Raw genomic sequence first — 15626 nt, 5'->3', positions numbered from 1 at the left:
GTCCCTGCCTTCAAGGATCTCATAGTCTCCTATGAACAAGCTCTGGACAGGATAAAATTAGAGACCATCTCAGGGGAAGACACTAGCATTAAGGGGAGTCACGATAGGTGGCTTGTAGAAGGTATGATCTTAGTTGAGATAAAGAAATAAAAAATGCCGGAAGGAGGAGACAGCCACTGAAACATACAGGCCGAGAGAGGGATTGTTGTGTTCAAGGAACAGCAAGGGGGCTGGTGTCCCTTGGGTTTAGACTGTGGTGGGAGGGAAGAAGGTGCAAGAAGACTGGAAAGTTAGGAAGGGACCAAGTTATAAAGGGCTTTAAAAGACAAAAGGAAAACCTTGTATTTGATCCTGGCTGTAATACTAGGGAGCCACTAGAGCTTATTGAATAGAGATGGATTTGCTTTAGTCACGGGAACTTCATTTCTCTGAAAACAGCTTTATTGCTGTGCTGAACTGACTGAAGCACTAGAGACTGGGAAGGTAGGAGATGCCGTGAGTGGATAGAGTGCTGGGTCTGAAGTCAGGAAGACTCATCTTTTTGAATTCACATCTAGCCTCAGATACCAGCTGTGTGACCCTGGGCAAGTTGCTTAACCCTGTTCACTTCAGTTGTTCATCTGTAAAAAATGATCTGGAGAAGGAAATGGCAAACCACTTCAGTATCTTTGCCAAGAATATCCCCAGAAGGGGTCACAAAGAGTCAGGCATGACTGAAACAACTGAACAACAACAAAAATTACTTAAGCAAGCCCTTTTCTTCATGGCATCTGGTAGAAACCTTGAATTTAATGTTGCTCTTTCTGGCTTCTTAGGGAAAAAAAAATGAAGACTTGAGTAGGGCCTAAAACAATTTTTAACCCACCCTCCTAGTCTGCAGCATGTGCGAGGAACTCTAACATTCATGCCTACAACAGAATTCCATTCTGATCACTCGTGCAATCTACACTAACTTATTATTTTGGTATTTGGCTGTCCACTACATTTTCCTGCATATCATATCTCTTTCCTCCTCCTCGTTCCCCACCCCGCTTTTACTCCTGCTGAGGAAGTATCCTTGAATACTGTAGCACTCCCTCCCCACCCCTACCCTTTTATAGCTGACATTCCTGTTAATACTTAATTTACTCAAGCAATGAATTCTACATAATATTTGTGATTGTGTGCTGCATATGTGTTGAAGGTTGAATTCTATCAACATTCAAAAAGAACAGAGAATACGAGGCACAGTATTTCATCCATTCGTTCAGTAAGGATTTATTGAAGATTATTATGTGCCCGCTGTAGGAGAAAGTAAAAGATTATGACATAACTTCCTACCCTCAAGTAGCTTAGTGTTTGGGTGAAAATAAGACATACTTAGATAAGAGTTAAATCTTGCCTTTTCCTGACTTTCTCAGTGACTGGGGGCAAATCTTTTTGTGGCTCAGAGTTAACTTCCCTTATCTCAGAGAGAGAACTATTCTCAGGTTGTGTGTGAAAGATCAGATTAATTGTGCTATAGGGGAACAGGCATCCAGAACTGTCTGGTGAAAGTGGTGTTGGCATCTGATGTAACCCCACCACCTAAAAAAAAATCTTGAGGTATATAAATAAAGAGAAACTGACACTGGATTCCTAACCAACATTTTAAGGAGAAATATGGTCCCTTTGTGACTTGTCCCATCTTTTCTTCTTTAATGTTGCCTCAGTGGTTTTTGGAATTTGATTCTCCTGAGATCAGTCAAAAAACATTTATTAGGTACCTAGTAAAAGCCACGGGCACCATATTAAGTGATACTTACCCAAATACAAAGAATGAAGCAATCTTTATTCTCATGATGCTTATATTCTATTGATTTAAAAGTATCTATATTGAATGCTGGTAAGAAAAAAAAATGCCCAGTTCTTTGAGTTTCTTAAAAGAGATGAATTCAAGGCTTTATGAACCTTCTACTTTAGTTTCTCCATTGCCGTTACTTTTAGAGGTAACTTTTGTTTCCTTTTAGTTCTTAGAACAATACTTGTACCTCTAAGATATGAAATTGAACAGTTAAATATATTTTCTTAGGGTCCAAATATGCAATAACCTTCCTAAAGAACTAGATAGAAAATCTTTGGCTTAAGATATTTTCTGGGGGCAGCTAGGTGGCGCAGTGGATAGAGCACTGGCCCTGGATTCAGGAGGACCTGAGTTCAAATCCAGTCTCACACATAACACTTACTAGCTGTGTGACCCTGGGCAGGTCACTTAACCCCACTACCTAACCAAAAAAAAAAAAAAAGAAAACAAAAAAGATATTTTCTGGAAAGCATTAGAAAATGTGCCATTTTCAGTCCCAGCACATTAATGAAATAATTTATACATCTCTAAATTCATTTCATTAATAATTGGTTTTTAATAAGATGCCATATAATATAGTCAGTATTTAGTATTTGTTTCGATTTGATTAAATGACTTAAGTTTTATGACTACCCTGGATGAGGATTAGATAGAGGAGAATTGTGAAAATAAGAATATAATTATTGACACTTCTCAGTCCAACTAATCAAGAAAGATAAAATTTTATGTTCACTTTGATATTTTAGTAATCCTTTATCTTTTCCTTGTTGCTGTATAAATGACTAGTTCTTTTGGTCCCCCTACGTGACTGTCTGATGTGTGTTAGCAAAAGTTGCAAAGGCCCTTTTAAAAATTAATCTGTATGTTCTGTTGTTTTTCTAGTCTGACAAGTTTACCTTCCTTTTTGAAACTTTTGACGTGGAGCATTCAATCTGCAAAGCTCACTGATACTATATAGGGATTATAGACTTGAGGAAGAAATATATTAGCTGATGATTATTTTACTAGTGAAAATACGAAATTATTAATTTGTTTTTCTCTGAACTTTATCAGAAAGCAGTAGTATCTTTCTTGGAATGAAGTAGTTACATAGTAGAGGTGCGTACTGGACCCTAATTTGTGTTGTGTTTGTTGGAGGCTATTTATACACCATTCACTATATTATTTGAAAGAATGACTAAAAATAGCGTATTTTGTCGGGGGGCGGAGGGGGAATCTACATTGTTTTATAGGAGTTTCATCCTGCAGTGTTCATACAAATATATTTGATTATGTAAGTATAGAAACAACCAATCCTGTGAGAAATACCATTTTGATTTACTGATTTTAGTACACTTCTTTTATGTTACTCTTGATTACACACAAGTATTCTACAACAGATGAAAGTTCCTAGAAATAAAACTCTTCATTACAGTATTCAATGTAATCAATGGAGACTGACGACTGAGAGGTGAAGATTCCTTTCAGTTTTTCAGTGCCAAAAGGTTTTCTTTAAATCTCTCATCATTGGAGGACTTTTTTGAAACCAGAGTCAAAAATTTGACCCAAGTTTTCAATGTCATTGATGTAATCTCTTGTAGTTCTTGATTATTCTATATACTATGATAAAAATTGGTAGAGCTCCTTTTCAATAAGTACTTAATATAGTTTTGAACAAAGAGATGGTTTTTAAAAATTGAAAACAGAAATCTGCCACTATCATTATATACTGAGGTTTTTTCATTTGCCTTTTTAATCATTTTTTTCCATTGTGACATTTTACTTTTCTTTTAAGTTTGTTTTTTCAAGTCTTATTTCCTCATTAACATTTCCATTGCTTATTTCTTATGCCAGTGTACTGTGTCACCTCACCTAAGAAGGACGATAGGTATAGGGGGCCACCTCCCACCCCACCAGGATACATGGGGATTTCTTTAGCGGACATAAAAGAAGGACCACCCCACCACCCACACGTAAAACCTCCAGACTATAGTGTGGCAGTACAGAGGTCAAAGATGGTACATAGCAACCTCTCTAGACTTTCATCAGCTTCTCTCGTTAGTGAACCTATGGCCTGTATTTCATCGAAGATCCTATCTCAGCCGCAGTGGCATAATCTGCAGCCATCCCATCCTAAACTAGCCGATGCGACTGATGCAGATAGTGAAGCAGATGGTATGTTGATGAACTAACTACCTTTGATTACTTTTAAATAAATTTCTGTGCAAATCAAATCTCACAGCTTTATGATTTTTCTGCCTTAATTTTTCTTAGTCATTAATGGTTTTGATTTTGATTTGTATTGATTTTGAAATGTATTTTAAAAAATATGTCAAACCCCTGTAGCATTTATGTAAGGAGACAACAAGCGGACTTCAGGCCTTAAACCAAGTGCTATTATCTTTTTTTAAGTAGTGTTCATACTAAGGTGCCATTTTAAGGAATAGTCATTTCAAAGTTTTGTATTATGAAAATGAGACATTGATTTATTATGCTAGTATTATTATGTCATGGGAACCTTAAACCATGATCTTTTTGTTATTAAAAATTATTTTGCCCAGCAGTTACAGATCCCTCTGCTGTGCTGCACAATTGTTGGTGTCACTTTATGTTGAGAGGCAGCTAGGTGTTACGATGAATAGAGCACTGGGCCTTGTATCAGAAGGACCTGAGTTTGAATTCCAGCTCGGACATTTACTGGCTGCCTGACCCTGGGCAAGTCACTTAATTGCTGTTTGCCTCAGTTTCCTTGACTGTAATATGGGCATAATAACAGCATCTATCTCCTAGGATTGTTGTGAGGATCTGATGAAATAATATTTGTAAAGCACTTATCACAGTGCCTAACACATAGGCACTAATACAAATGCTACCTGCTGTTATTAAATATTGTTGTTGTTATTTATTATCACTGTTTTGCAGTAGGCTCTCACAGCTGTAAATCGTCACCTTAAACTCCTGAAACTTGTAAATCTCTCCTCCCTCCCCAGTGAATAAGGCATAAGTGAATTTTTCAAAATGTCCATTGTTGAAAATGAATGTTATGGATATTTTTATTGTCTTTTTTCTTTCTTTCTTCCTTTTTTTTTTTTAAAGGCAATTGGGGTTAAGTGACTTACCCAGAGTCACACAGCTAGTAAGTGTCAAGTGTTTGGTCTGAGGCCGGATTTGAACTCAGGTCCTCCTGACTTCAGTGCCGGTACTCTATCTACTGTGCCACTTAGCTGCCCTGATATTTTTCTTTAATATTAAAACTCTTGACTGGTTTCCCCTGTAGGGTTTGTCCAAGTATAAGTATAGTTTGAGAAATGGTCTACTTTTTCTTAAACCTCTTTTTTGTACTTAACTGAGCACAGATAATTGGCTTATTTTCATTAATATGGTTGTAAAAGAAAATATTTGCTAATTATTTTAACATCAACTTTTTTTTCCTCACTTTCAGAAAATGAGCAAGTTTCAGCAGTCTAGCCTTTGGGGAAATCATCTTCAAAACAAGTTCACATCAAAATACTTTGTAAAGAAGGACCATAAGATTCTGTTAGCCAGTGCTGACAGCTTACTGCTGCTACACTAAGAAGTTTTTAGTGCCTGTGTTATGACCAGTGAGGTGGACCTGGCTGAATTGTGCCTCTATTGCATGTAGTCTCAACAGCCTGTGAAATCCATACTGACATGTGACGGAGCATCCAGTCTGCAAAACTCACTGACACTGTACATTGATATAATTGTTATAAGTGTCTGTCTACACACTAGGCCTTCATTGGGATAATCAATTTTGAGAACCACTTAAACTGTGGAAAATCATGTTTAGTATCATAGAGTATTTCTATGGATTTCCCTCGAAAATTATTTTAAGGTAACATTATGGTTTTCCAGCCAAGAATGTTAATTTCATGGACCTATTGGACATATATTATTTTCATGTCCATATTTTTCATGCACAACGTCAAAACTTCTGCCAAAAAACAAGGACTTTGCAGTGGTGTTTGAATAATAATTTATTAACTAATTGAGAGTTTTTAGAGTTTTCTTTATTTGTGTTTGAGTGTTATGCTGTGGTTGGCTAATGTGTATGTTTAGAAGGAAATAAAAATTAGACTCACTTTAACTATTCTTAGGATAGTCAATCAAGTGTCCTTTAAAGCAAAGCTTATGTTCCCCAAGGAAAAATACAAGGACAGATTACAGCATGGTTATACACATAAAATTGAGGGAAAGTATATTCTGAATGGAATGGAAACGATTTCTTGTTTGTGAATTTAGATCAGCAAAATGTCACCATCTTGTAGTCCCAGTTGGAAAAGTTTAGTGAGCCTGTCTTTTTAAAAAAAAAGAATCAAAGTATGAATCAATCAATAAATACTTACCAAATGCGTATGGTGTGCCAAGCACTGAGATGGGCCCTGGAGATACAAATGTAGAGAATAAAACAATCACTAACTCTTAAGAAACTTAGGTTCTGATGGGGGGAAATCATTACCTTGAAGTCTTAAGAGATTCCCTAAATTATTAAAATGGAGGTGCTCGAATGCATGAAACTCATCTCTATGACTAAAATGCTATAAGCTTAGTTAAATACAACTCCACTGTTTCTGAAGGTAAAAAGCAGCCTGGCAAATATACTTTAACTAGGAGTATAAAACAAGTAGGTCATAGTTTTGAATTGGGTTTTCAATTCCAGTTAATCACTTTGCGTACCTACAGAGAAGCAGAGTAGAAATGTTATCTACTAAGCCATTGAGTGCTATAAAAATATTTATGAAATGGAACTGCTGCATTTTTACCTATTTCTGATAATTTCCAATTATCATTGGGTTATATTTTACTGGTATGTGTGCATTTATGATATCAGTCCCACTGTCAAGTGGCCTGTTTTAAAATTTTAGCCAACCAAAGTATAGGCTTTTTTATTTTTGGGGTGGGAGAAAGGGGAGACCCAAACACAGGGGTATAAAAATGAACACGCTTGTTCTTTACCAGTGTAGGTACTCAAAGATGCATTCCAGTGACTTAATTGGACATGAATGTGTTAATATAGATTTGAACATGTAATTGTACATTTCTGTGACCTCATTTACAAGGTGGGCTAGATTTTTAACGTTTTTTACAAGCTGGGTGAAATGTTTTCTACATCCTAAGTTAAAAGAGTTTTTAAAGTTATTTTATATTATTTCAATTTTATAGTGTGCAAGGTAAGTAAAATAACATTCAGAAAGTTACGAGTACCAAAAAAAAATTCCAAAGCCAATTATGTGCATTACCCAAATGAACTTTGGGCAGAAATTGGTTAATATTTGAGTGTGTGTTGTCAATCATGTTTTCATTTGTGACTTTTTGTGTAAATGTTACTCTCAGTAGGACTATCTTCCCCTTTTCTATCCCTTCCTCTCAAAGCCCCAAGTCAGTACACAGTTCTAAAGTAATGGTATTTGTTCTCTTTTCCTCTGTAGGGCTTACAGTTAATCTTAAGAAAAGCAAGAAAGAAATCCATGCCTAAAAAATTATTTTGCCAAAATCATAGCTGATAACTGAAGCTCACATATTTCTTTCTCAGAGTGAAGGTTTCTGGATTAGATTAGCTGCTGCAGTAAGGACTTGACATAGCAGGGTTTTTTTTTTTTGCCCTAATGGGCTAGAAATAACATGAAAAGTAATATGGGAAATAAGTTACATGCTTTAAAACCATGTTGTAGTCATCCGACATGTAAAGAATTTACATTTAATCAGGAAGCTGTATATGTACATTGCCTGAAAAGAGGAATATTTTTTCTTTCATATACTTTTTTTTGCTCCTAGTTTGTGGACCACTTGCCATAACTAACAAAAAACAAAGCCGTGTCTTTCCTGCAAGTGTCTTGTTTAATTGGTGTGCAATATTCAGTAAGCTGTTTTATATCCACTCTCCAAGTTAGACTGGGGTTTATAAAACCTCTTCTTACTTAGCAGGCTTTTTCATGTGATAGGAAATCTGAGTAGGCATTTTACCTGGATAGAGGTATTTTATGTAAATCAAGATAGTCACATGAAGGGACTGGGAAGTAGGTGAACTTTTCTATGCTTCTGATTCAGAGTGGCTTACTGCTGCCTGGCCTGGCTGTGCATGCTAGGGATTCTAGTGATCACACTGATCAGGGACAACAGGTAAATGTGTAGTGGTTGTGTGTGGGTTTGAGAAGTAATTATTCCCTTTTTGTTGAGTTTGATTGTAGGTATTATTTTAAGTTGGTTTACAGTTTTTCATTTTCCTGGTTTGTCACTAAGCCATAGTGAGAGAAGCCACTGACCTTGTATGTCCCATAATCCCCTGTCTGGTTTCTTTTGACCTTTTCCAAATTCCTCACTTTAGTCAAGGGATGAACATGCCTCTCCCTGTGGCCCTTCTTACTCCACTAGAGCACTGGTATGTGGAGGAAGTGCTTTAAAAATCCCTGACGTGCCAAATGGGGCCAAGAAAGCAATTTAACTTCCACCAAATAATTTCTTAAAAATAAAATTTTAAGGAAAATAAATAATTCTAAAGAGCATCTTAATTTAAGATTAACATAAGTAGTGTTAATTTTTCTTTTGCACTTTTTCTTTCAATAAAAGCGGATGCTCTATTCATGACTGATAAAAATACCCACAAAATTAGTTTCAGCAGAGAGTGTTAAATTGCAAAGGAAATTCATTATTGTGCTAATCTTAAAGCTCAGAATCTTAGAGTAGCAGGACTTAGGGATGACTCTACCCAGCTTGTGAACATGAACCTAAGGCTTCCTTGTAATTATGTAGATCCCATCACTTGCAAGATTGAGTAAGTCCTTGTAAAGCATTTCCTCCCAAACCAAGAATGGAGGGAAAGCATTCTTATTTCCTTTATCTTAAAAGCAATTTGATTGCAATGGACTGACAAAAATTTTGTTGTCATTTTAAGCTTTATTGATTATTAGAAATAGTTTGAGAAATCCATTAACTTAAACTGATTGGGAGAAAAGGGATACTCTGTTTAGAAAAGCTTCCCAATATATCTAAAAATTAAAACTTGAACACCCAGTTCAGCTTTAGCTTAGGTTGTGCTTTTTGTGGCTGTCTTTATTTTTGATACACATGGAATGCAGTTTAACTTGGTATTATGAATTCTAAATATGTGAGAATATTGGCAAAAAAACCACACAAAACTGCACAGTTGAAATAATATTCCAGTGGTAACTGTGCTGCACAGTTCAGTGATTGTAAAGCATTCTGTAACAAGCAATGTCTGTCTCCTATTTTTTGATACCTCTTACACTTATGTCTTTTAGAAAGACAGTGCCTCTGTATGCTTTTTGTATTTTTACTGAGTGATTGTAAATATTTGTTATATTTTTGGTTAAGAGAATGTTTAAAAGTAATGTTTATTATCCAATCTACTAATATGTTGTTGAAAACAATAAACAATATATATACATTAAGATTCACTGGATCTTTTTGGTATGTATTACATAGATATTTAACTCTGAAATCAAACAAAAAGAATTGACTGGTGAGCTTTCTTGCATATTGGTGTTCTCTCTCAGATTCTGAAACCCTTATAGATTGTGTTCTTTTTAGATGGTATTTAGTGAACCACTAATTGTTATCTTATAATCACTGATGTGGTTCTTTCACAATTGGACTCAAGGTAGGTTCTCAGTCTCTGTAACTATCCTTTCTCATTCATTTCAACTCAGTCTTCTCCCTTGCCTGTCGTATCATTTGGATAGCCAGCCCATTCATTTTTAGTACATTATTACATAGGCATATGTGTGTATGTATGCACATGCAAATGTGTATGAAGATATAAAGTTGAATTATCTAAAGATAGATAATGAATTGAGTCAGAATTTAAAAGGAGAGAGAGTGGGCTGGATTGCAAATGGGAAATTGTGTAGGACTTTTAAGAATCCCAAGTTGCTGCCTTGTGAGGTTAACCTTCTGAACAGAAATGTTCTCTCAGAGATGCTCTGTAGTTTTACATCTTGAAATATCACAATCTCTGAAGAATCAGAATTTCAGATCTGTGAGAGTACTATGGAAGCATATTAAAAACATCCTTTTTAGTCTCTCTAGAAATACTTTAAAAAATTATTTCTAAAACCCTTTCCAGACTTTTCCCTTTAAGAAAGTAGGTACAAAAAAAAAAAGGCTAAGGCCTTCCTTGCAGAAGTGAATTAATCTTGATAAGTAAACTTGATTGAAGAATCATTACTTTCTCCACTCTTGAAACAATTGTCTGTTGGCGCTAGGCAACTCCAGGGAAATACCCTTCTCCATTGAAGTTTAGATTCTTAATATAATTCTCTGGGATTCCATTGATTCCTCCAAAGCTGTGGTTCAGGAGAAATGAAATGGTTACTCAACAATTCTGAAATGCTAGCCCAAACTGCATGTTAAATATCATAATTTTCTTTCTCCAATAAATGTTACCTAAAATCATCTTGGGACATAGAGTCATGTGAGGGAGAGAAGGGGGAGACCATTCCAGTTTAGACATCCTTCTGCAAGCTAGAAATGGCTTTTATATTAGATTGTTAAATTAAATTGTTTGTGGAAAACAAACCTAAATCACAGAGTACAGTATTGGTATTATTGTTTTTGTTTACACCTGGTACTGTTTCACATGTTTATGTATTTCCTGTGCTGAGCAGGTTGTAGGTATTTAATAAATACTTGATTGATTTCAGGTGACCCAGCAGGGAAATGGAAAGGCCCATTGGGGGTGCAAGTAGGAACCAAAATAATAATAATAATAATAATAATAATAATAATAATAATAATATTTATGTAGTACCTACTCTGTCTCCAGGTACTGGGCTGAGCTCTTTATAATTATTATCTCATTTGATCCTCGTAACAACCCTGGGGGGTAGTTGCTGTTATTATCCCCATTTTGCAGATGAGGAAACTGAGGCAGAATGACTTGCCCAGGATTACACAGTTAATAAGTTTCTGAAACAATTTTAATTCAAGTCATCCTGACTCCAGGCCCAGGTTTCTATTTTCTGCGCCATTGATGAAATCCTACCTGCTATCCCGAGCCCCAATATCCCAACTTCCTCATGTGCCCCACTATAGCAGCAGACGTGACCAGACCACACCATCTAGTTTCAGTCATACCACCTACAGGATACTGAACAGGATGTTGACCACAAAACCACTGAAGAGACTTTTCCGAAGTGGATGCCTGCAGAGTAATAGCAAAAACTGCCCTTTGGGTGAACTTATGATGTAGAGACGCTTATTATAATGTCATTATCTTACATTAGTAACCCCTCAAGTGGGATTTTTTTAATGCATCCGGAGTAGCTGCATGTACATTTCTACCAAGGCTATCTATCCTACCTCCCCCATTGGCAAGTCCCTCCTATATTTTAATATTTATATTTTCTGTTTTACTCCTAACATCATTTGCTCTATAAAAATCCCTATCCTACCTGCTAGGCCTAGCCCACTGTAAGCATAATCCTCAATAAATGCCTTTGCTTGGTTTGGAGATAGTCTGAGTCTGTGAATTCTTTCGAGACGACTTCACAACACACCTGGGTACCGCAACAACAGGAGGTGGAAGGTTGCATCATTGGTTTTTTGGAACCAACGCTGTTGATTGCATTCATTCTGAATTCCTATTATTTTGGTGTTTGTGTTATGATATATATTATTCTACATAACAAGTCGTCTCACGTTTCACTGAATCCCCCATATTTGTCGTTCTTTATGACACAATAAAATTTCGTTACATTTATATACCACAGTTTGCTCAGCCATTCCACAATTAATGAGCACCCATTTTTTTTCTAGACTTGCTGTTACAAAAAGTACTACTATTAATAATTTGGTATATAGGGGGGAAATAGGATACAAGCTCTTGGAGGGTAGCAACTGTATCATTTTTTATCTTTACATCCCCAGTGTCTCATCTCCAGGCACATTTTGGGCACTTGGAAATCCTTGTTGGATGAATAGCCTTTTTGTTAATGATTTTCTTGGGGTTTTATGATAAAAATACCTATATATTAACCTCTTAAAAACTATTGACTGAACTGATCTCCTTGCTGTCCGAGAGACTCTCAAAAGTCTTCTCTAGCACCACAATTTGAAAGCATCGATTTTGTGGTGCTCAGCTTTGCTTCAACTCTTACAGCCATACATGGCTCTTGCAAAAGCCATAGCTTTGATTATACAGACCTTTCTTGGCAAAGTCTGCTTTTTAGTGTACTTTCCAAATTTGCCATATCTTTCCTTCCAAGGAGCAAGTGTCTTTTAAATTCATAGCTACTGTTGCTGTAGGCAGTGATCTTTGAGCCCAAGAATATAAAATCTGGCACTGCTTCCATTTCTTCTCTACTTGCCAGAAATTGATGGGACCAGTTGCCATGATCTTAGTTGTTCTTTTTTGTTGTTGTTGTTAAGCTTCAAGCCAGCCTTCATACTCTCTTCTTCCAGCCCTCGTTAAGAAGCTTCTTTATTCTTCACTTTCTGCCACAAGAGTTAGGTATCATCTGCATATCTGGGATTATTGCTATTTTTTCTGTCAACCTTAATTCCAGGTTCTGATTCATCCAGCCTGACGTTTCACATGATGTATTCTGTGTAAGTGAAATAAATATGGTGATGAGATACTGCCTCGTCATTGTACTCCTTTTCCAGTCTTAAACTAGTCAGTTGTTCCATGTTTGGCTCTAACTGTTGCTTCTTGGCCTGCATACAAGTTCCTCAGGAGACAAGTAAGACAATCTGATACTCCCGTCTCTTTGAGGACTTGCCATATTTTGTTGTGGCCCAACGAGTCAAAAGTTTTAGTATAGCAAGTGAAACAGAAGCAGATGTTTTTCTGGAACTCACGTGCTTTCTCCAAAATCCAGCAAACATTGGCAATTTGGTCTCTAGTTCCTCTGCCTCTTCAAAAACCAGCCTGATCTTCTGGAAATTCTCAGTGCACATATTGCTGAAGCATAGTCTGCAGAATCTTAAGCATAACCTCACTGGTGTGAAATGAGCACGATTGTTCAGTAATTTGAATATCCCTTGGCATTGCCATGTGGGATGTAAACTGATCTTTTCCAGTCCAGTGGCCACTATTGTGTTTTCCAAATTTGCTGGTATATTGAGTGCAATACAAATAACATCATCTTTTAGGATTTTAAATAGCTCAGCTAGTATACCATCACCTCAACCGGCTTTATGGTTGGCAGTGCTTCCTAAGGCCCACTTGACTTTATTTTCCAGAATGTCAGGCTCTAGTTCAGTTAACACACCATCATAGTTATTGGTGTTGATGTTAAAATCTTTCTTTTGTGTATTGTCAACTCTTCTTAATTTCTTCTGCTTCTGTTTCATCACTACCATTTTTGTCTTTTATCATGCCCATTTTTTGCATGAAATTTTATACTTAATATCTCTAGTTTTCTTGAAGAGATCTCTGGTCTTTCCCATTCTATCAGTTTCTTCTATTTCTTTACGTTACTCATTAAAGAAACTTATCTCTCCTCACTATTCTCTGGAATTCTGCATTCAGTTGGGTATATCTTTCCCCTTTTTTTTTCAATCTTTTACTTCTTTCCTCATCTATTTGTAAAGCCTCATTAGACAGCCATTTTGCTTTCTTTCTCCTCTTTTTCTTTAAAATTTTTTTTGTTGTTGTTGTTGTTGCTGGCTTCTGCACAATATTGTGAACCTCTGTCCATAGTTCTTCAAGCATGCTAACAGGTTGAATCCCTTAACTCTATTCATCACCTCCACTTCACAAAAGGTGTTATTTAGGTCATACCTCTATGATCTGATGGTTTCCCCTACTTTCTTCAATTTAAGCCCCAATTTTACAATAAGCAGTTCATGATCTGAGCTCCAGGTCTTGTTTTAACTGACAATATAGAGCTCTCCTCCTTTGGCTGCAAAGTATATAATCAATCTGATCGCTATATTGACTCTGGTAAGGTCCATGTGTAGAGTTGCCTTTTGGGTTGTTGAAAAATAGTATTTGTTACAACCAATGAATTATCTTGACACAATTCTGTTAGTCTCTGGCCTGCTTCATTTTGTAATCCAAGGCCAAATTTGCATATCTTTTGATTTCCTGCTTTAGCATTCCAGTCTCTTGTGATGAATATAACACCTTTTTATTTTTTGGTGTTATTTCTAGAAGATGATGTAGGTCTTCATAGAACTGATCAACTTTGGTCTCTTCAGTGTCAGTGGCTGGAGCATAGACTTGTATTACTGTGATCTTTGCCAAGAAAACCCCATGGACAGTACTAAAATGATAAAAAGAGACAACATCAGAAAATGAGCCCCTCAGGTGGGAAGGTGTCCAAATATCTGTTGGACTCTAAGGTAAACCTTTCAACAACACTGCTATAGGTAGCCTCCCCTGAATGATCCAAATGGATATGAAGCTAAATTTAAAGAATACTTCAGGCTTGGGTGGTACTGGAGTCTCTAGTGCCATGAATCTGAATTCTCTTCTACAGTTTCACTTGTACCCCAATGGCCTGGCCATAAATTGCTTTCTTATCAACCCTTTATTTTCACAATTAAGGCTTTCTCCAGGAGAGGGTATCATTGCCCTCTGCCCACCTGTCAGGGAGGTGGGCTCTGTGACTTCTTTTCCCTTTCACAGAGTGCCTATTCTGATAGCAGTATCTGTTCAAGCCACAACTGTCCCAACCTACTGCTCAGATCTCACCAGCAGATCAGCCTATACCTGTATGGTTGTGTAGCCATGGCTGAAATCTGAATTAATTTGAGTGGGGCTCCACCCATGAGGTGGAATCTAATTGTCCCTAAGACAGACTGTACTTAGGGATTCTTGTAAGTATTTGGAGCCTTTCTTTAGGAGCAGCCTCATGTCAGGTATAGGCTGTAAATCCCTCTGACTAGACTAGCAATAGCAGCAGCAAACATGCCTAACACTGTCTGTGCAATGCTTGGTTGTGGCCAAGGTGAGGTTGTGGTCTGGTGTAGAGGCCTATAGATAACTGGGTTACTACTGAGTGTGACCTTGGGTACAGTGCAGGGGCCATAGCCTACTGGGATGAACCTGGGACTCTAGGTTCATGATGAATGCAGCTGAGGGATTGGCTCTGTCCTAGTGTGCCAGAAGAGGCATCCCTCTAGTTCTCTCACACAAGTTGAACCTCCAGTCACTTAAGGGTCAACAACCAGCCTTACATATCCATGGTCCTCACAGACTCCACACTGGCTTCACACAACCATCCGCCACTGCACTTGGCCTTTGGAAGTGTGAAACGGCAACAGAGGTGCAGGCAAGGGCCAGACTCCTGAAGAATCGAATAGTGCCTTCCCACAGTATACTCGGCCAATTCTGGAGAGTGGTGATGATGCAGGGTGGCATGGCTCCTTAGGGATTACTGCTCTTAGCAAGTACAATGCATTGGGGAGGTTGGAGCTGTGAGAGCTTACCTGTCAGATGTGGAAGAGGTAGAGGAGATGGGGCTGGCCTCAGCAGCAGATTGAATGTGAGAGGTAAGAGATAGTGCGGAATCCAAGATGATTCCTAGATTTTGAGCCTGAGGGACTGGGAGGATGGTGTTGTACTAGGGAAGGTGGGAGGAGAGAGGGTTTAGAAGTTCCACATAATAAATTCCATTTTGGACATTTTGAGTTTAAGATGTCTATTGGAAATTCAGTTTGAGATGTCTGAAAGGCAGTTGCAGATGCGAGATTGGAGATCAGCAGAGACGTTAGGGCAGGAAAAGTGGATTTGAGAATCATGAGCACGGAAAAGGATTTATGTCCATAAGAGCTGATGAGTTCACCAAGTAAAGTACTATAGAGGCAGAAGAGAAAAGGGTACAGAACCCTAAGAGAC

At 37.3% G+C, this 15626-nt stretch overlaps 1 protein-coding gene across 1 annotated transcript in view; it reads left to right on the top strand.

Annotated features, from left to right (window-relative positions):
- The window catches only part of RAPGEF6 (Rap guanine nucleotide exchange factor 6), a 219978-nt gene extending 210747 nt beyond the window's left edge, over window positions 1–9231 (top strand). The window contains 2 exon segments of the mRNA XM_020991169.2: window positions 3656–3976; window positions 5244–9231. Of these exon segments, the coding sequence (XP_020846828.1) occupies window positions 3656–3976; window positions 5244–5269 (347 nt within the window). The 3' untranslated portion in view covers window positions 5270–9231.
- Window positions 9232–15626: the final 6395 nt, after the last annotated feature.

This window comes from Phascolarctos cinereus, unplaced genomic scaffold, assembly GCF_003287225.1.
Source record: "Phascolarctos cinereus isolate Bilbo 61053 unplaced genomic scaffold, phaCin_HiC Scaffold_2;HRSCAF=192, whole genome shotgun sequence".
In the NCBI taxonomy this organism is placed as follows: domain Eukaryota; kingdom Metazoa; phylum Chordata; class Mammalia; order Diprotodontia; family Phascolarctidae; genus Phascolarctos; species Phascolarctos cinereus.
The sequence above is the reverse complement of the archived record's forward strand: the minus strand, read 5'-3'. Positions and strand labels throughout refer to the sequence as shown.